Below are 21,393 nucleotides of genomic sequence, written 5' to 3' on the forward strand. Positions count from 1 at the left end.
ATCACACTCGACATAGAAGCGCAAAGGGTTAAGTCTCATTCGTGAAATATTCTTATAGTATAGAATTATTTAATAATTAATTGAAATTAATATTTACATTTTCACGTAAATAGGCCGTAAATAATGAAACTTCATCGCTGCTTATTCCCGCTATCTCTTTGCTGAATCTCGTCTGTGACTCTATGTGCAAGAAAATTATTTCACCTACAATTTATTTATTAAATTTACCTATATTTACTTTACGTAAAAATACACGTATTGTATTATATCGATAAACTTCATGCTCCTTGTTTCACTCTTCCTACGAATATAAAGTATCGATTGTTCGATAACCAATGAAATACATATAACCGTGTGAAAGGTTGACAGAAAATAAAATCTAGGTTAACGTATAAAAATTGCCGAAGGATGCGAAGAAGCAAGAAATCGGCAAATTCCGAAGCTTCGAGCAAAGGAAGGAAGCAGATCGACGAGGACGCGTGGCGGAAGCCTTTGGAGGCGATTTCGATCAACGACGAGAAGTGGTGGTGCATCGTGACCATGATGGTCGAGACGATTACCGAGCACTCGAGGTGCGTGTCGCTTTTCGACGTGGCCGCTGAAGAGGGTAGGCGGAAAGCCATTTACTCTCTGTGCTGTCAGAAAACGCTGGCCAGCGTGAGAACGTTGTCGAAGCAGAGCCTAGATAAATGTCCAACGATTCAGGGCGTTTGTCATTACGCGAACAAGGTTTTGAACGAGGAGAACGACGCGCTACCAAGCTGGCTGATGGCACGGATCATCAAGTACTTAATATATCGTGCCAGGGAGGAGAGCATCGGTATAGTGGAAAGGCTAGCTGACCTGGAGCGAGAGATAGACGAGGAGTATTGGATTATACAGACAGTTGCAGACTGGGGTAGGCGAATCGGCTTTAGTAGCTCGCGTGCAAAATGACACCCCTAACGTCTATGGGGAAAGTTATTAGCGACTGACGAGACGATAGGTGCGTTGCCATTCTAATTACGGCGATAAAATTCTGATATGAAGTAATTTGAGTAAAATTAAGGGTTAGATTCGGTAATAGGGTCATTCGTGTTTTCTTAATACAGTAAAATTAATTATTTATGGAAAATTTAAAGATGCAACGATGTAAAAACTGCGCGTAACATACCGAAATACAAAAAATATTCAAAGTGAAGTACTTGTAATATTTAAGGAAGAAAATAAATCTTGATGCTGGCTCGGTTTTGTAGAGGACTTGTGTAGAATGTTTGACCGCGAGGTTTATTGGACGAGATTGCTCGTTGTTGAAACCGTCGAATATATTTAAAATAATAAATTAGTATAGTAGGTCGGGGGAGAGTCGGAAAATTCAAATTCGTCTTTACGTTACGTTTCGTGCGTGGAGGCGGTGTCAATGTCCCGAGGCAAGATAACGACATGAGTTGAATCGTCATGTAACTCGCGTGCCGCTACAATTTTAAATTCTCTTCTAATTTTTCTAAAACAACGTGGATGGAACGAAAGCAATCGAAGATCACAGGGCGGAAAATATGATAAGCAATTTTAAAACTGCAGCAATCGGTTTCTTCGAATTCTTCGCTTGATCGTTTATAAAATTTCATGGATTCGTCACCTGTTTTCAGGAAAGTCATATTCGTGAGCGTAACGAGTGCCATCGAAGTCAAGAAATTAAGAAAAATGAACTTGTCGTGTTGTTCTTCTGTGGTCTTCGATGGCAAGGGGAATGGGATCGACTTCTGTAAATTGTCCAAATTGAAATGATCGTCTCGACAGGAGCGCAGCCAGGCACGAAGAAATTGGATCCGGAAATATTCAACAGAAAGGCGAACACGAAACTGCGAAAACGCGGCGAAGAATGGCGAGATGCTGTTTACGTCGACGATGCCCCCGTGAATGGACCAAATCTTTACATAATTCTCACGGGCTTCCACGATCCGGATCTACCACAACATTTGATTAACGTTGGCGTGCCGTTAAGTTGCATGATGCAAATCAAACGACCGAACGAACAATTGGATCTCGTACAGTACGAAGATGTCGAAGAGGAATCCACAGAAAGTAGAAAATTATATTTTCTAGAAGAATATAGTGTCAGTAAGATTAGGTTGTTTAACTTTTGGACGAAAGTGAAGAAACGATCGATGGATCCTGAAGCGTACCAAGAATATTGCGATATCGGTTTCCTCATATTTTGTCCACCGCTGCTGCCAGAAACTTCAAATAAGGAGCAGTATGAAGCTCTGAAGAAGGACATGTACGACAGAGTGTCGTATATCGTCTACGATTTTTACGATCTTTATAGACAGCATGGTAACTATTTGAAAAGCATGGAAGTGGAGAAGGGTATCGTCGGTGAAAGTACGAAGAAAGCGAATACGGAAGTTTATGAGACCATGCTGGATGCGTTTCCTCCAGAGTGCGTTTCAGTTCCGCTGATATTGTTTGCAATATTGACGCAAGTTGAAGCGAATGAGGAAAGAATTACGGTGGAAAATTCCATCGACGAGAAAGGGGATGCAAAGATAGTTCAAGAAGTAAGCTGATAAGTTTCATACCTTTTTTTGTAAATATTTGTACGGCTCGCGTAAAAAATTAAATATCAAAACTGCATTCGCGGACCACGGTTAACTGAAATGTATTAATTCCGAAATTAAACGATAGAAAAAATTTAATTTTCTGTAAATTCCATCGTACGAATTTTGTATTATGGAATATTTCGTATCGCGGAATATGCAGATCACGATATAAATGATTTAATCTGAGCGAAGAAGAAAGTTTTACGAAATTTGTAGTGAAAAGGTAATATTTTCCAATTACGCGTAGCACGACGTAGAGACGAAAACGAAAGCGGAAATGACAAGTCAGTCCCTCGTCTCGTTCGTCGAAGAAAAAATGGACATGCTGAATATTAAATACGACCTCGATGACGTAGAATACAACATTGATGGTGGACAAACCCCGGCTGACATTGAACTAATCCTTCACGGAAATAGTCTGCTGGAGGCCATTCGTCTTCTCGATGACTGTGCGATTCCAGTGATGCGAAACCTGACAGATTTGATCGACAACATTTTGCCCATTTTCCGGCATCCAATGATCGCGAGTTTTCGTCGAAAGGAGGAAATCTCTGAGAAAAAATTGAACGAATACGCCCGTCACATCGATAACATTCGACGTTATTTCGACGCGGAGATAAGCGACGAAGAGGTTCGACATTATTTGCACGTATTAATGTTCGACAGAATGATATTTCGATCGTTAGAGTGTAAAACCAAAGATTCAGATACGCTAGAAAGTATAAAAGGTATAAAAAGGAAAGAAGATTTGAACGAGACGATGCGAAACGAAGCCTTCGCGGCCTCACCGAAACGTAGCAAATCTTTGCCGAGCCTAACCTCGAAATTGACGCCGGAACTCCATTTTCTCAGCGATGGTAACATCGATTACGGGAAAATCGTTCCAGATATCGTCGAGTGTTCGCCGCTGTTCGACCTGATAGACCCTCGTGAATTATTAGTCCCGGGTTATTTGGAGAAGAACGTGTTCAAGACAAGAGTATTGGATAGAGCTCGTCTCGAAGATTTCAGCGACGTCGAACTATTATCGGAGGCAATTTTTCTACAGTTTCTTTACGAGTGTCTCCTTGCGTTCGATCGCGTCGATCACCGATACTTCGAACCTACCGACTCTCTGTTGCTGTGTTTCTGTAACAAGTGGAAAATCAATGGAGTAAGCACCGAGGAAAGAATGTCTAGCATTCGGACGCCGGTCCGACTTCGTGATTTCTGCAAATACGTAGTGCCCGAGGAGAAGGATTGGCTACGTCGGGAGGAGGAGCTGTACAGATTGCAGACGGCCAAGTCCATGGAAAGATTGATGAGAAAAAGTGCCGAGATATACGAGGAGACGATGCTGTTCCGTGACGAGGACTTCATTCTCCCTGGGACACTAAAAGCAAAAGATTCGGAAGCCAGCAGGGATCTTGATAGGCAAAAAAGTAGTTTAGATGTCGGTAAGAGGACGTTCTATCCTTGCGACTCAATCTCCAGGTCTTCTTTAATCTGTCCATCGAACATACACTTTGCATATTTTATATCATATACAAATATGTATATGTAATATGTGTGTCAACAACGCGATCCTGTTCTTTCGATTAAGCAAACTGTGCAATTTTAACAATTCCGATATTAGCAGCTGTTTGGTATTCTTTCGTTTCAAATTCAATATTCGCTTGATCAAACTATCTCGGTATCGGATATAATAGTTTCCAAAGATATTTCTTTTCGACGGTCTTACGGTTCCAGTATGAGAAATACAATAGTAATGAAATCTGTGACGCCAATAGAATCTTCTTTCGTAGATGTATCGCCCCTTACTCCTGTAGAAGAAATGACGAACGCCGCAAAAAAGAGAAAGAAGAGCCCTAAGGAAGGCAAAAAGAGAAACGACAAATCGTCCAGTCGAAGGATCAGTTCGAAGAAGTCAATCGCCGATGAAATCTCTCCATTGATTACTGGAAAAGTGTCACTGGCCCCACCTGATACCGAGAGGGAACCAGTTTATGATTTCGTAGGTTATGATCTTGAGAGATTACGTGTACAAGTGACAAATCGCAAGAAAACGTTTTACTCGGCCGACGATACTTTGGTACAAGTAGAAATAGACGATTGGCTTTACAAGTCCAAGAACTTACGAATCACGGTTACTCTGCACGGATACAGTTTACGATTGTTTCATAGAATCGATGGTCCTGAAACGAACGAGATATTTCACGTAACGAGTAGAATCGGTATTATCCTTGCTTTTCAGAAGATGCTGGCGTCGTCACGTAAGAGTCAAATATTTTAGAAATTTCCCCTTCCTTTTTAAACCGACGAATTGCATTATTTGGGTATTTTAAAAGTATACGGAATGTGAAGTTTTATGCATTTGTGGGCGATCTAAAAGCACAAAACTGCGCATAATATGCAAAAATGTATAAAATATCAAATATATAGTACTAGTTACAATATTTAGAAAATGAAACAAACTTGTTGCTGATCTCTGGTTTTTTAATTATCTTTATAAAAATGTGAATTCGCATAAATATCCACAGTCCGATAATGAGCTTCAAGCGCATAATAGGATCAAAAGATTCGACACTTGTACGAGACGAATGAATTGAAACGAATTAATTCAATTAATTAAAATGAAAATCTTAAAAAGTTACCGACGAAAGACAATGTCGATCACAGTGACTTGGTGAATATATTCCTTGTTAAATTTCATCCTGTGCACCGTGACGTACGTACCTTTTACGAGATAAATTAATATCGTAGGAGTAGCTGCAAAAGACACTATGCGAGTGACGTTTGAATCAAGTTTTGATTAACATGCAGCTTGTATGCCGCTACGCAACAAACTTTGCAACCGTGTAAGCGTACCAGATTTCATCGTACGCTTACATGAATTGTTCCATCTCATATTCTATAACAATTTCTAGTAGAGTTAATTTACAAAAGAATGATTCACGTGCAACCTCTATTTCCTAACTTTAAAAATAGTTTCACTAAACGATCAAATTTTCCAAAATTAAATATTTCTTTGCTGTATTTTGCAGCTCGTTTAAAAATAAATATTGCAGTTTTCATATACAATAGAAATATTATAATATCGAAAACATTCCTTTTTTCGTCTCGTAACCTGACTTGGTTGCCAACCCAATACTTTTGCGATATTTTTCACGATATTTTTGTCATCTCCCGTAATTAATTATTTGGTAAATTTGCACTAGATGCGTCAAAGAATCGTTTTCACACCTGGCAAGACATGAACGTCGAGCAAAGAATCTCGTGGCCGACGGGATTACTGATAGAACCAATCATCGGTGACGGTCCGGATAATCCATATTACATTAAACAGTCCTACATACCAAAGGGATACGTCAACCCCGAAGGTGATCGTGAAATTTGCAGAAGATTTCTGAGAAATGGCACTGTTCTAAAATATCTGGACGATGGCAGAGTAACAGTCCTTCGTCCTAACGGAGTAATCGTCAATTGTATAGCTTTCGAGGAGCTTCAAGTCGAGCGACACGAAAATTACGATGAGCAGGTCAACTTCCCCAAAAATGGTTCAGGTATTTGCAATGCTTTTTGAAAAATATCAAAGCAAAAATAAAATGTATCGTTTATAATAGAGCAGAACGCCGATTATCCGAATACAGGATGATTCATTTGCGTAAACACGTATGTACAAAGTACACGTTTAAACTAAATATCTGTTGATGTTTAAACAATGCTTGCATTTTTGTACACGTGTTCTTGCTGCCTCAAATCTCTCTGAGTCTGAATGTAACGCGTACGTACAGATTTTACATATACCATGAGTATAAAAAGGAAAAAAAAGAATGATTTTGTCGGTACAAGATAAATCAAATACCTTTGAACGTTTAAAAAAGGATGAAAGTGCGTGTAATTTAATCGCAGAATACGATGCTGGAAAATCTGTAATTAGCGACATTAAAGACAGCGAATCAAAATTATTTCAACTTCGGAAGAACTTGTATGAAAGCAACTTGGTCTCCGTGGAAGTTTGAAAATATCAAAGAATGATAAATTAGATCGGTCTATGTACAAACGGATCTTACAAAAACGAAGCACTGGTACAGCATCTTCAGGTTCATTAATTCAAGAGGAAGCTGTTGAATCGAATGCGAAGTTAGGCAATAATAGAAGTTTTAAAGCATCTACTGGTTGGCTAAAACGATTTGAATTAAGATATGGAACACGTAAACTCGACCTTGCAGAAGGAAAATTATCCGCTGACAGTTCCACGGCTAGAGAATTTCTTCAAGTTTTTAATAATTCTTGCGAAAGAAAAGGGTTAAGATTAAGATCGTATTTATAACTGTGACGAGACCGGCAATTTTCCGCGCAACTTCTACAATTTTAAAGCGAAATGATAGACATCTTTCGTTATCTCCCGATGTATCGTAACATCAGAGCTTCGTCCAATGGACCAATTAATTATTGAATCTCTCGAGAGATATTACCGAAAGAATTTATTACGATGTTTGTTAATCGCTGACGACAACAACGCGAGGGCCTTACAATTTGGTAAGAAGCTTGATTCAAAGGATCGCATTTATGTGTTGAACAAAGCATGGGAAAAGTTAACGTGTAACATAATGACACACGTAGCTACGCTTAAACGAACATGGAACAGACTGTGCAATGGCGCATATGCTAATGTGAGACAAATTGGAACCAATGGCGAATTGGAAAGTTTGGCACGCAATATGTAGATATGCATTCAAAGATTGTAATAACCACGATATACAGAAATAATTAAATATAGATAAAAATAATCCAGGATATAAAAGTACGACTCACGGCCATATTATTTTATCCAGTAATGTTTATACAAAAGAAGATGTGACGGAATGTGGTATTAACCGGTGCGGTATTCTAACATACAGCGAAGCTGAAAACGCGTTGAATATCGCATTGCAATGGGCAAAACGTCGAAAAGAAATGGATACTGTACAAATGTTCGTGTCAGAGGAACTCCGCAACTTGGCGGGATTTAAAAGCGTTTAACTTACTCTTTGTATCGCATTTCTCTTACTGAGTGTGTATTCTTTCGCGTAATAAACATTCATATTTGGAAAATTTATTCTCCAAAGTTTATTTTCTAGTTGAATTATGACACGTCCATGGTTGTTTCCGACCGATCATCCGAAAAACCTCTTACCCGGACAGATTTGTCTGCCAATTAGTTCGGATAATCGGCGTTCTACTGTAATTTACAAATTTATGCATTCTATTTCAGGATTACCGTTGACTTTTATCTGTTTTAACGCGTATTCCGAATATTGTTTTAAGCTTTGTGAATTGAGACCAGCCTTGAAAATGTATCCGTATTCCACTTTTAAAGGCGACAGACCGAAAGAGCCGAAGGTTCTATCTAAAATCAAGAGAAAGCCAATGACTGGCTTCAAGTCTCGGTTGCTCGAAGCGGACGAGGTAGATTCTGTGTCTGCACAGCAGAATTTAACGATGGTGAGTCAAGTACCCGTTAAATTTCGTTTTAACCCACGAACGAGTCCGATCTGATCTAATACGACAAGAATTCAACTCGTGGGAAACGTTTAACGCATCGACACTTGGTCGTTTATACTGGAATGCATAAACTAATTGCACGATCAATGAGAAAATAAAATATATCATTTCTTTTATTATTTAATACGAAATATATGAACGTAATTTTAAAAAAGTTAATCGATCGCTTTAAAGTCCATCAATGCCTACTCAATGGACAAAGATATTTTAATAGTTGGGCATTCGCAAGGACGAATCTCGCTGATAGTACGATTAATAAAAATTTCTTTCAAAGATCATGAAAAATAAAGAAAAATAATATTTTTCGTCTTCCTTTCTAAATAAATTCCCTGATAATTAAAGCTGTTCGATGATGTGCTCCTAGAGAGCAAAAATCACAAACAAATGCAAAGAAACGTAATTAAACGATAACAAATAAAATGTTCCTCTTTCAATCGTTTCTTTCCTATTGATCGAATGTTGAATTGATCAAGCTTGAATTAATTGCCAGACAGAAACAACAATTTCCTGTATTACATTGAAATCGTAACGCGATTGCAAGCATTCAAACATGTCTTGGTCTTCGTTGATGGGAACATGACTTGCCTTCAGGATCGTGACGACGTTCTGTCAACGATGGGCAACACGGTCAAAGTGTCACGGTACACAGTGTTGAATGACGACGGTGGGCTGTACGAGGTGCTAGACGACTTGATCGTAAGTGAACAGCATCGATTACTCGTGAGAATAGCGTCAGACTACGAGGTCGACGAGAAATTCACGCGTCGCGCCGACGGTACCAACATGTTGCTGAATTCCAATGGAGAATTGATCGTCAGATACCCAGGTACGTTTCAGCGTATCTGCCACTTTGTGGGGCGGGTTCCGATTTCTGCGCGCTATTATATTTCGTTTAATGAGATCGATACATCTAAATCGGATAAAACCTTCGAGAAGTTACGTAAGCGTTCGATAATAAACGTAACGATTAAGTCTATACCTGTCGTCATCTTTCATTCTGTAACTTTTCTCTTCTTACTACGAATTTATCAATTTATTCTGTCGTCGAATATTAACTCTTCAACGACGAGACACTGTAATTGGTCTATCGTGAATTAATTACATCGCAAGTATTACGAGTAATATAAAGATGACACGGGAAAAGTATGACGAGTCCATTTTTACTGACCTTTTTACTTTTGCATCGCTTTCGACATAAAATAATAGAAGAAAGGAAGAATCTGATACATTCGAAGATACAAACGAAATGTATGAAATTCGAAATGTTTTGAAGGAAAGCTTGGCTTAATTAAGAGAAGCTGATTAATTAAAAGATGGTTTTGATGTGAAAATGGTTGACGACATATCGCATTTAAAAATTCCTCTTCTATAGAATTCTATGGAATATAGAATATCGATAAAAGATAGAAAGTATGACTTATCGTGATTTTCACCTGTGACCTACATATCGTCGCCCTAGTTCTTAACTGCTCGAACTCTATTTAAAAAAAAAATGTAATCCGATTGGTATAAAGAATAAAAATTCATACTAATATTATGAAAATTCTACTTGGAATAAACATTTAGTTCTTTTACACATTAATTCTATTAATTAAATATTCAGTCCTAAGCGCACACACAATGACATTGAACTTCATAAACTTTAAGTTTATAGTTAAGAACTACAGTTAAGAACTAGAGCGACGATATCTAATTTGATATAATAATCGTAGATGTAATAATCAAAATCTCTAAATTCTATTCTGAAATTTTCACATTAATATCTTAATTAATCCAAAAGATACGATTCCATCAAAATACACAGTAAAAAAACATCCTCTCGATAAAGTGTCACTCGTATACGACATCTCATTTTATAGTATATTTCTATCGTGTTAACAAAAGCCTAAAGTCAAAAGAATCCATGTTCGTAAAATACCTTTCTAAACTTTTAGCGAGTTGAAAAATAAACTGAGAATGACACCACAGAATCGATGAATTTCGAGCAAAAAGTAAATGGCAAACTAGCTCTCTGTAATCCAAAAACTCAGCGTTGTTAAACATTTGATTGCTCTTTTATCTTCGATGACAAACAGAATGATTTTAACAGTCCGATACCGATCCGCGTTGCTGTGTACTCTGCAATTTTGTTAAACACTCTGCCTTATGATTTAACGTTATCAAACGTCGCAGCGACAAATATTTATCTTGTGCAGCGCTGGAAAATCATGTTCACGGTTCACGGTTGCGTTGTACAAAACATTTTCGTAACCTATGCGAAAGTCAAGTTCATAAACTTTCATCCGAACTTTCCTCATCTTCGCCTGTATTTTATTTGCTCGGTTGAATGCAGTTCCTACAAACGTTTGACCAACTACTACGAGAAGTAAAGCGCGCCGATAACACTTTAACGTAATGATTCTACTGCCTTTTAATTCTTTTTTCATCAGAGGCAAAGAAACTCGTAACGAACCTCGTTATCGATCATTTTTTTTTTAATCCGTCTAAACTCGATACGCACACTTTTCTATATCAAAAGTATTAGTATGTACGTTCGAGAGCCAGGTGACTCATTTTGTTTTATTTATAAATGGCTCGTGGGAAGCCATAGAATCAAATAAAAAATTTTACCGCTGGGAAACTGGTTCCAAGCGAACGTGACTCGCAGCTTTCCTGTATCGAACGTTCCTTGACTTTCATAGCTTTATGAATAGAAACGCTCGAATTTTTCAACTATATCTTTATAACGTGATCGTTACTCTTTTACACACACACACACACACACACACACACATTATACTGTACTCTTTTCTCATTTTTATATTCATTTCGTCAGTGATTGAATTTTTTTCTCGATTAATGATCAATAATATTATTAATAAATTAATATCGTATCATAGAGATTGTAATCTGATTATGAAAGTTTTTTGGCTGCGTTGTCAGTTGGGTAAAGCAAATTCTTTCGTGGAACGAGTTTCCAGAAAGTTTGCTCCGCAACAACATCGATCTTAACATAACCGTGATAGCCTCAAGTACTTTTAAATTCATTATCTCTTAAATTGGCTGCGATTGCTCGCGAATTCGTTATTTAGTTACTTGTAACGCATATATATTTGTTCCAAGTAGAGTGAAAAACGAAACATGTAATGTCGAAAGGAATGTTACTTCATTTTCTTTCTGGTTCTTGGCTCTTGACACACATGATATGTGTCTAGCAAATACGAATTTCAACTAATGTAACCACATTCTCAGCTGTTTCTAATGAAACAGAAACCGAAGTGATCAGGAAGTGTCATTAGATCCGTCGATACACTGAAGCGAGTCAGAGTATTTTAAAATTGTAACATCGAATTGAACTAATACATAGAACACGTTCAAGGTTCCACACGCGTAAAAAAAAAATAATTACAAATAATTGAAATTCTTGAAGCACCAACCCTGACTTGATAGATCCACGTTCTTTTATTGCTATTCGCATAATTTTTCCCAGAGAAAATGATTTATGCAATTTGATGAATTACCAATTTTGTCTACTAGCCTGCAGTAATTTTTTCAATGATCCATTTTATTATCGAAACAAAAAATCTGCCTCTCTCTCTCTCTCATGATATTAATGCATCTTTTACTTTTACTATATTTTATTAAGAAAGCTTTGGGAACATTTTACCTGGTTATCAGCGTGAAGGCGAGGTATTTTCGTATTTTCAATTGACAATTTTATCGCGTACAGAACCGATAATATTACGTCGGGAAAGGAAATAACAGAAACGATTATCGCATGGTAGAACGGTTTTGAAAGTTTTATAGAAAGATTCCTATGGCGTAAAGGTCTGGTATAATTCAAAGCTCGGTTCTAGACGGTACGCGTATCACGATTGGCTACACTATAGAAAAGGAGCCAGTGATGTGTGACTGGACCGAGGAAGAAATTCTCCTATACTTCGTTTCTGATGGAATAAAGGAAGACGAGCAGCGGCACTACATCGATCCGTCGTTATCGAATCTGAAATACGTCGATGAAGCTTCTTTGCGGAAAGTGAACGCGGATTACCAGAAGAAAATAAACGAGCTATTGATCAGGGACAGTTTCGTCTCCGTCCTGTTGACGTGTCGCATGGAACACAAGAACTATGCCACCGTGTTCTACGATCAGTCAGCAGTTAACTGCACTTTATCGATGCCGGACGATCTTCGAGTCAGCATATCGAGAAGAGGTCATTACGAAGTTTCGATGGCGGACGGAGTTAATCTAAAGGTAATCAAAACCTGTTAGATGAGATTCGTTGGAAAACGGATATCTACCTCCCGTGTGACTCTAATAGCACTTCCGGTACTCCTCGGCCTTTGCGAGAAATTGCGATTAAAATCGTATTTTAGAGTCGATAAAAGGTTCCTTAGAATGGCGAGTCTCGTAACCTTTCATGGATATATTCAGTAAGGAAAGTTTCACACTTTTACAATTCTATAATTTTACTATCTGGTAATTCTACAATTCCATATCCACTGTATAAATAGTTTCATTTTCATAATTGTTTAATTCGCTGATCGGCAAGCTGCCGATGATAACATTTTCCCGATAATTCCTACAAAACGAAAGTGTCTATACTTCAATCTCTTTAACTAGCGATAGAAAATTGACTCGCCTGCAGCCACTTCCACGAAGATAATTAGAAAGATAGAATCTAGGCAGGAAATTATTTTAGTGATTATACCTTCAACGTTTAATATATTTCCCTACGTTGTATGTTGATACGTTGCTATAAATTATTATTCTTGTGTATTTTGACACCTTCGAATTTCAGATGAATGTGCCAAAATCCACACGCTACTAATTATATTATTTTACAAGAAAATACACTTTTACTAGATCAACGAAGACGATCTATCGTTCAAAGGCAATACGTGCACCAATTGCGGCAACCAATCTACTTCCACGTACAATTTCTTCCCTTCCGAGTCATCAGCCGTCATATTCACCACCACTGACGTCTTTGGCAACGTATTCGAAGTAACAAGCGATGGCAAAACGCGTTACAAACCGAACGCCGAAACGCTAAAACGCGAGAAAGCAGACGCCAACACCGTCGACTCGAAGGAAAAAGAATGTTACGACGAAAAGTTCGAAGAAGACCTTGAACCTTCCTGCAGTCACGAAACGCTCCGTTTCAAGAGCAACAGAATTAATTATAGAATATTCGCGATAAATCGAGATCTCACGGCTTACGAGTACGTTCATAGATTTACCAGGAATCAAACAGAGCTGATGGCAATCTTCGATAAGGAAACGAGCATCGTTTTATATCCAAGCCCCAATCGACCGACACTTCATCGCCTCATCACGTGTGAACCTGTGGGAACTGAATCTCGACTGAAAAACGCACTATCGTTCCCGGTTAGATTGATTAATTTCCATACTTTTATTCGTAAAAGAAATAAGAGCAATTGTATAATAGCGAGATAATTGCGTAGAGTCTGTACTTGGCTTAATTTGAGGAACGAGATAAAACGAGAGAGGAATTCATAGAATACAACAAGATCTTTGAATCGTTATGAAGGCGTTTTCGCCTCAGTGAGGCGATTTTAATTTATCGCAGAGGAAATAATTAAGGATCGTTTGGGTGCTTTTACCGTTTGTTTTCATCTACTAAAAGCAGAATTTTCTTTTGTATTCCGCGCTTTGAATTATATTAGTTTCGGCATTCGATTAAATCGTATCGAATAGTCTTTACCGTTTAGTTTAAATGTTTGTAAGAGGAAACGTTAATTTTCCATCCTATTATGAGTAACTGTATAATAGATAAGAGAAAACGGTAAAGAACTTTCAAGTGCCTTTAACAAGCTTTACCGAGACAAGTAAAAGTTTACAGGTGTTTTCAAACGCGAGAACTTTTATTTTCTTAAAAATGTTTCCAAAAGAGTAACGACAGAATCTTGCAACTTCGTTGAACGAGCAATTGAAAGCTTCAGAATTGAAATCACGAAAAAGGAACACACGCAACTACGATTTTTATATTCGCTTTGATCGTGAAATTGTGTAAATCTATTTTCCAAAGGAAATAGCTTGTTCGTATTTTTATTTCACCGCCACCAGGATTATCAGGTGAAGCCAACGAATTTCGATAGGAGGGACATATTGCGCAGTACTTATTCGATTCCGTACGATTGGCTATTCCCATTTGGAAGGAACGCTAATGGTATTTGGAAAAATACCCATGACCTGCCATTAATGGGCGACGTCGAAGCTTTGCCCGAATTATTGAGTATTCGTATTCTGCGTGGATTCAAGGAACCAGGTGGAAATGCAGTGATCGATCTCCAAAGAGCACTCGGGCGCTATTGGATGTCCGTTAGTGAATTAATGTCCTTTTTATCAACCTATTGCCAGATGTTCCAATTAAATTTACTCGATCGACCAGCCAGCCGCATTCCACCACCAAAATACTTGGCCTTCGAGTAAATTTAATTGATTCAAATTTCACGAAATTAATTGTTAACGTAAATAGAGATAAATAGACTAAATTATTTGTCTCGAGTAAGTTTCTGAAATCTTCTTTCTTCCTGTGATCTTTGTGCATGTACTAATAGAACAATGGAAAAAATTATAACAGTGGATGCGATAATCAGTGAGCAAAAGATACGAATGATAATTTTAAGGAAGCTTGAAAACTTACATTTGGAATAATCGAATTTTAGTAAATGCAATTGTTCATATTGCAGAGGACGATAGTCTGAAGTTTGAATTTATCAAAATCACTATACTATTATATATGCTATATGCATATTCCGTAAACACATGATACAATGTAGTATATTAAATCTAGAAGTCATTTATCTTTCTCTAACTGTAATTTTTAAAAATCGTATACCCAGTTGGTTCGTGACATTTTCCAATCACGTTCCTCGATGGATCAAGAGAAGAAACTCGTGCAAGAAAAGTTGAACACAGTGTACGATTATTTGGAGGACAGCCTGCACGTTCTATCGTTGGGTATGAAAAAAACGATCGACGTGGAAACGTACAAGATCGGCCTGCAAAGGCAATGGAGGATGGAAAAAGCAGAGACCCGACGAAAATCGATGATATTCGACGAATTACTCGGACACAAAGCTCTGGAGAAGGAAGAACTCGAATGGTACAAACGTTGCATGAAGGAAAAATTCATTCTACCATATTTCCAGAATATTACTGGCACGTGTTTCCTTTGGGTGATAAATTGTATAGATAATGCGTTAAATATATCGGTTGGCGGATCTTTCGACGAAATCAGCGAATGTTAAAAATGCCAGAGTGCGACAAAATTTCGATTAATTCCTTGATCGACGCTGCTTCTAACAGAATTTTCCTCGCGATTAAATAAATTCAGTCGAAGGACTGTCGAGCCGAGATTACCCTTACAAAAGTTCAGTAACCGGACTAAAATTACGCGGAACTGCGGCATAAACAACTTCTGCTGGAAATTAACCGAATACGATTGTCCCAACGCGAAAAAAGTAACAGCAACGAGTTGGAAAAAGAGGAAACGTTCGTTTGTGCTTGCCAAATAGAAAAGAACAGATGCTTCTGAATTGATTGTAGAATAATAATAATTTTTTCTAATCTTCGTATTTAACGGTTGGAATTATAAATATTGTATTAAAAAACTGTTCTTCTATAAAAGAGTTATTACGGTTTTCACCCGTGACGTTCGTACGTATAAAGGAAAAATTAATGTAAATGACATTTATGCAATGGAATTAAAGAACGTTTCAGTTTGCCTCTGTTTTTAACGTACTAGAACCTGACACAACCAACCGAAGAAACGAGCTCTTGATTTTCACGGAGCTTTCTCATTCGTAATCGAGACGCGAGCAGCGGAAACAGAAGGAGCAGCGAAGAAACTTGGTTTTCAAGTTTCCAAGTGTCCGACGCACGTATCAGAGCAACACGCAAGAATTTTCGATCAGCTCCTCCTATTTATCCGTGGCTCGTTCCATTAAAGCTAATAGCGCTTCCAGGAACGAGCAGCTTGCCACGCATTAAAATGAATCACCGTGCACCAGTGATATTCGCCAAAACTCATATCACGTGATTTTCGTATCGAGCTATGCTAATTGGCCCTCGTCGCGTTACAATATCATCGAACGTTCGTGTTTACTGTTGGGTACGCAGAGCGAGCAGTATCGCACGAGGAAATCGCCGATAGCGATCGAACACGTGTTTAATCCAACCGGCTGAAAAGACGGAGGATGGAGCTGAAATCGTCGATAAATCGGTTCGGGTCGGGGGGACGTTCTCGTCTCGTATGCACGTTTTTAGCAGCTGGTGATTTTGGAACGCGTGGCGGGAATACCGGAGGGTGGAGAGTCAGGAAAGGGTGGCCTGGCGTCGTAAAGGAGTAACAGCCGTCACAGTACCATATGCCTGGGACATTACTCGCGAAAGTAGAGAAGACTCGTAAAAGTACGGCACACGTTTTTATACTTTCTTCCGTTTTCTTTCCGGTTCTGTTACCATTTCGCCTTTTCCCCTTCGTTCTTGCATCGAAACGAATCGACGAAAGAGAAATCTGATTGCGAGAAACGAAAGTCTACGTACAGGGTGCCGTATTATTTTTGATATGTTGATCAAGTTCGTTGGTTTTTATGTAATTTCAGCATTTTCCGTTCGTTCCACAACGAAATATTAAACATCTCGTGAAGTAGATAACGCGCTGCCGGAGTATAACCAGCGTGGCGTGTAATTCCAACCAGTAAAACGGTAACAGCTTTGTTTTTATCGTATGCTTGCAGATTGCCAGAAGATCCGTGGGCAGTTGAAAGGGGGGAATGAAAATAGACATGGTTTGCATGGAAATCGTCAAGAGAATGGAACAAAGAAAGCTCGAGGATTTTTTAAGCGAGCGTGGAACATTTCTTATTCGATAAGTATCCGCGTGAACTATGTATTTTTTCATTTCTTAAAGAAATCTTCTGTTTGCGTCTTGTTAATTACTGTTAGGTTAACGTCAAAATCGGACAGAAATTTGAGCTACTTCAAAGTCATTATAATTCGATCCTAAATTATTTCCTAAATTCCTCTTTCCTATAAAAAATTGCGCATTTGATTCCTCTTCTTGTGAAAAAGATATTAACCGATATCGATAAATGCCTGTCAACTTCGATCGTCGATTATTTTATCCACATTGAAGTTAATGTAACACGATTTTGCACAACGCAAAATTCCGACGTCGCTAAAAGTTAACGCGACATTCGATATTCAAGTATCGTTTAAACGATTCGATGAAGATTCGTTTATATGAAAATGAAAATTTGGAATGATATTTCGTTTCAGCAAAGAAGGAAAACCGGTCTTTTCGTATTTGACGGATACCCGTTCGATATTTGTAATCGTATTTCTTCAGAGAATAATACTTTCTCGAATACGTCTGGTGAATTGGTCCTTTCATCTGGCAGGTGAAATCACACGAAATCGTTCGGGGACGCGGGTCGACTCCGTATTTCCGGTTGTCCCTTGGCCTCTTGAAGGATTTTGCTCACGTATTTTTAACCTATATCATTTTCCCGTCCAAAACGTCATATGACCTAGCACGTGGAAGAAAAAATTCCACCTCATCTCGCATTATACGTATTCCCTCATTGCAGTCGGTCTCACTGGGATCCAAGCAGCACAATTTTTTACTCTTAACCTTTATTATCAACTTTTTCCTTTTTTCTCTTACATACCTGCGATAACTTCATATTACGACATGGAATATTTTATGAGAGACGATAAAACATTCGCGATAGTTACATAAACAAGAAATAAATTAGAAATGAGATGAAAACTATGTAACGACAGACCTAAATTTTGTACCGAAACATGCGAAACACTCTTTATCTGTACATATATACACGTAAAAAAACATACGTAGGATCCGAAACATCACAGTATAAAAAAACACCAAACGTAATTGACTAAAATGAATTTATTCGCTTCATCGGCCACTAAGGCTGTCAATTATTGGAATTTTCTTTTATCAGATCTCTTATGCACAAAACTAACGATTGGTAACACGATCAATCGTTGCGTTCTCGAGTATTTGACAGAACTTGTTTAGTCCAAGTATTCTTATAAATGTTAAGAAATTATGGCAAATATCTTACGATCCCGAACATGTTGAATTTCAGAAGAAAACGTGAAATAATAAATATAACAAAAAGAGATACGATACGTTTTAGTATATTCATCGAGCGTCAACGGATAATCCACTAAGGATAGAATACTTGCCACGAACGTGAAATCAGCGTCACAGAACCACAAAAGCGTAAGAGCTGAGCATTCCAACCATGAGAATAAGGGGAGCGATCTTGGTAATCTCACAGTCGCCGTATAACGAATTCCACGTCCATGGTTTCATAGTACTGATCCAACGCTATTCCAAGATCGAGGAAAACCGCATATTATATCGGTGTCATTGGATACGATTTTGGTAGTCTTGGAACAAGCCTATCTTGCTGACGCGTATCATATCGATCCAGTAGTTCGATGTGGACTGTCTTGAGGTCGTTATAATTCGTTATCTGGGAGATTTGAAGCACTTTTTAGTATCAAGAAGTCTTGTAACCTGAACGCAATATTTTTTAACTTCCCTGTACCTTTAGAAATTTGATTTCTCAACTTTATTTTGGTTGCGACCAATTAGAAGATTTTTGATATTGTAAAAAAGATCTTTATACGCAGAATACAAATGTGAAATTATGCACATAAAAGATAATTCTTTTACTTTGTAACGATAGGGAAATAGTTTGAAAGGAACTCAGGAAGACCGCAGTAGGATTCTCGTCTGGCGAGAGTTATGATTTTTAGATGTAATTATTGTTTATTGATCGAATCAACTTTTACCCATCAAATCTATTTGTTTAAATGAATTCCTGCCTTGTAAGGAAAAGTCGTATATAGTGGAACGAACCGATGAACTTGTACTATATAAACTGATCATCTTCTAATTGGTTTATATAAATTGAGTTTTACTGCACAAATCTCTTGTACTATATATTATGTATATATATGTCGGGTTGGTGTTAGGTTTAGGGGCGTGTAACGAATCTTCATCCGGACTAGCCATCGTTGTTGTACAATAGAGATTATATTTATTGGTATAAATATGATTTTTGCAAAGTTTGACAAATAACCGTGGTGACTAAACGCTCGAAATGTTAAAGACAATGTTCTTAGGTTCGATAACGAATCCACGGTCAACGGGGTAATTCTTTGTTAAATGTAGAAAATATTTTGAAAACACAAAGTAACGTTCGCTGTGACGCTCGGTATAATACTGCACGTAAAGACGATGTGAAAACTCGAAGGTAATCGCAAGAATAAAAGACTGATGGAAATTTTCCTCTCCTTACGATCGCGTTTGTTCGTTGCATATTGGCCGGGGATACCAATAAAATTCCAGCCACCGTTGCGAGGCAGACCCGCGTAGAGCTGACATTGCTCCTGCCCGGGGTTTGATTGTTAATATAACGCGTGTCCCACAATATTGGCACTTCTCTGCTAGGTAAAAACGTTCATCCCGTGACCGTGGCTACGTTCGGCGACCAGTCGTGTCACCTCGAGCCCAAGCCCACCGTCGCAAATCTCGGGCAAACATAATCGGATTGAATCGTAACAACTACTTCTGTTTTATTATTTAAGTACAGTTATAATAAATAGCCTAGACCAAAGTATTGGTCCCATACATTCCAAAAGAAAGACCCCGATGTCCTTTCATTTCCGACATATATATATATATGGATTCAGCAACAGTCAATGTGAAAATAAGTATAAATTTGCAAAACACTCGTCCTAAATTGTCATCTTAAATTGTTGTCCCAAAGGAGCGTTTTCGTTCCTGGTTGAACTAATATCGTGGCCTAATCCGAATACAGTGGAAATTGGCGAGATCAGGATCTGCATGACGCGAAAGTGATCTCGTCGAATCCTACGAACGCAAAGTTATGTGGTTCAATGACCTTGGTAGTGATTCTCAGCAACACTCGCTAGTCTAAGATCGAAGTTCTAAGACCATAGAGTTATCTGTGACTATTCCAACGATTTCCGTGTCGTGAAGTTCGATTTACCACGACATTGGAGATGCTCTAGGCGACTTCCACCTCACTAGCGTTAGGAATTTGGCGGACAACGTTTCAGAGTTGATTCTGTACTGAGCCCACCGCATTGGGATTATCAACTTCGTGCTCTAGTTGCATATACATAAGTCTCTCAGAAGTCTAAGTCTGATCAATTCTACTTTTTAGAAACATATTAAATAATTATTCGTTTTTACTGTGGAAGAGTACATCAGGTGTTTCGTATAAAATCTATCTAATCAGGTATCGTCATATTCGTTCCATTTCTGTATTTTATATCTTAGTTTTTTCTTTATATCTAGCGAAAGATTCGGCTACGTGTATCTTTACATTTTTCGAACAGATTATTACAACAGCGTGAAAGGTGAACGAACTTATCGATCGATCCGATACTTTCATAAATTTATTTATCGCAAGAAGATGATATAAGTAGCGTTTACAGTGAGTTTCCAATAGCAGAGAAGTGATAGAGGATCGATGACTTGAAATTGGCATGCGAAAGAAGAAAGTGGTGCGTCCAGCCGAGTAAACGTGATCGAATATGTCTTGAAGGTTGTTCGTCGAAAGCAGTTTTTCCGATGTGAGTGGGAAAAATCATAAAACTGGGGAAATGAGAATGTGTGGTCGTAAATACATTTTATGAAAGATGTAGACAGTCGATGATTTCCACCATGATCTACAAAGCTACAACCAAAATTCTTTAACGATAAATACATCAGTAACTTCTTCACCCGACGACACGCGTTACTTTCTGCATGAAACAGCAAACAAACAAAGTGTTAGGCATCGATTGCATGTTTCGAACTTTGTTCGAAGAGCCACTGCACAAAAGACGACTATTACGTGCTGAAAACAGACTGCGAAGTAACAAGCCGGAAACGAACGCTGTAATGCGTAAAACACGGAAGAGAAACGGAATACAAATTTCCAAATATCGAGCAAATATATCGAGTCGTAGCGGGTTTAACCGGCGCATGTATACGGACGTTTACGTATCACGTTATTGGACAAAAGTTGCACCATCGGTTCTAGACGCGACGCGATCTGATTTATCGGTCGGCACGGATTTTTCGGTACGAGAGGGAGAAACTACGAGACGGGCCATTTTTCTCAGGCTGCAGCTGGATAACGTGCCACTCTCTCATTCTCTATCGCTCTTTCTTTTTCCTTGTTCCACCTGTTCCCCTCTGACTCGCTGTTTCTCCGTCTATCA

General features: G+C 38.3%; 1 protein-coding gene across 1 annotated transcript; it reads left to right on the forward strand.

The window, feature by feature from the left end:
• Nucleotides 1-3,038: 3,038 nt before the first annotated feature.
• On the forward strand, nt 3,039-14,544 carry LOC125385921. The gene is made up of 8 exons (XM_048409940.1): nt 3,039-4,018; nt 4,352-4,834; nt 5,780-6,124; nt 7,345-7,529; nt 7,872-8,048; nt 8,700-8,934; nt 11,945-12,342; nt 14,179-14,544. Exons 1-8 carry the CDS (start codon nt 3,046-3,048, stop codon nt 14,542-14,544), a joined length of 3,162 nt encoding a protein of 1,053 aa, XP_048265897.1. The 5' UTR covers nt 3,039-3,045.
• The last annotated feature ends 6,849 nt before the right edge of the window (nt 14,545-21,393 follow it).

Source organism: Bombus terrestris, chromosome 11 (genome assembly GCF_910591885.1).
Source record: "Bombus terrestris chromosome 11, iyBomTerr1.2, whole genome shotgun sequence".
NCBI lineage: Eukaryota > Metazoa > Arthropoda > Insecta > Hymenoptera > Apidae > Bombus > Bombus terrestris.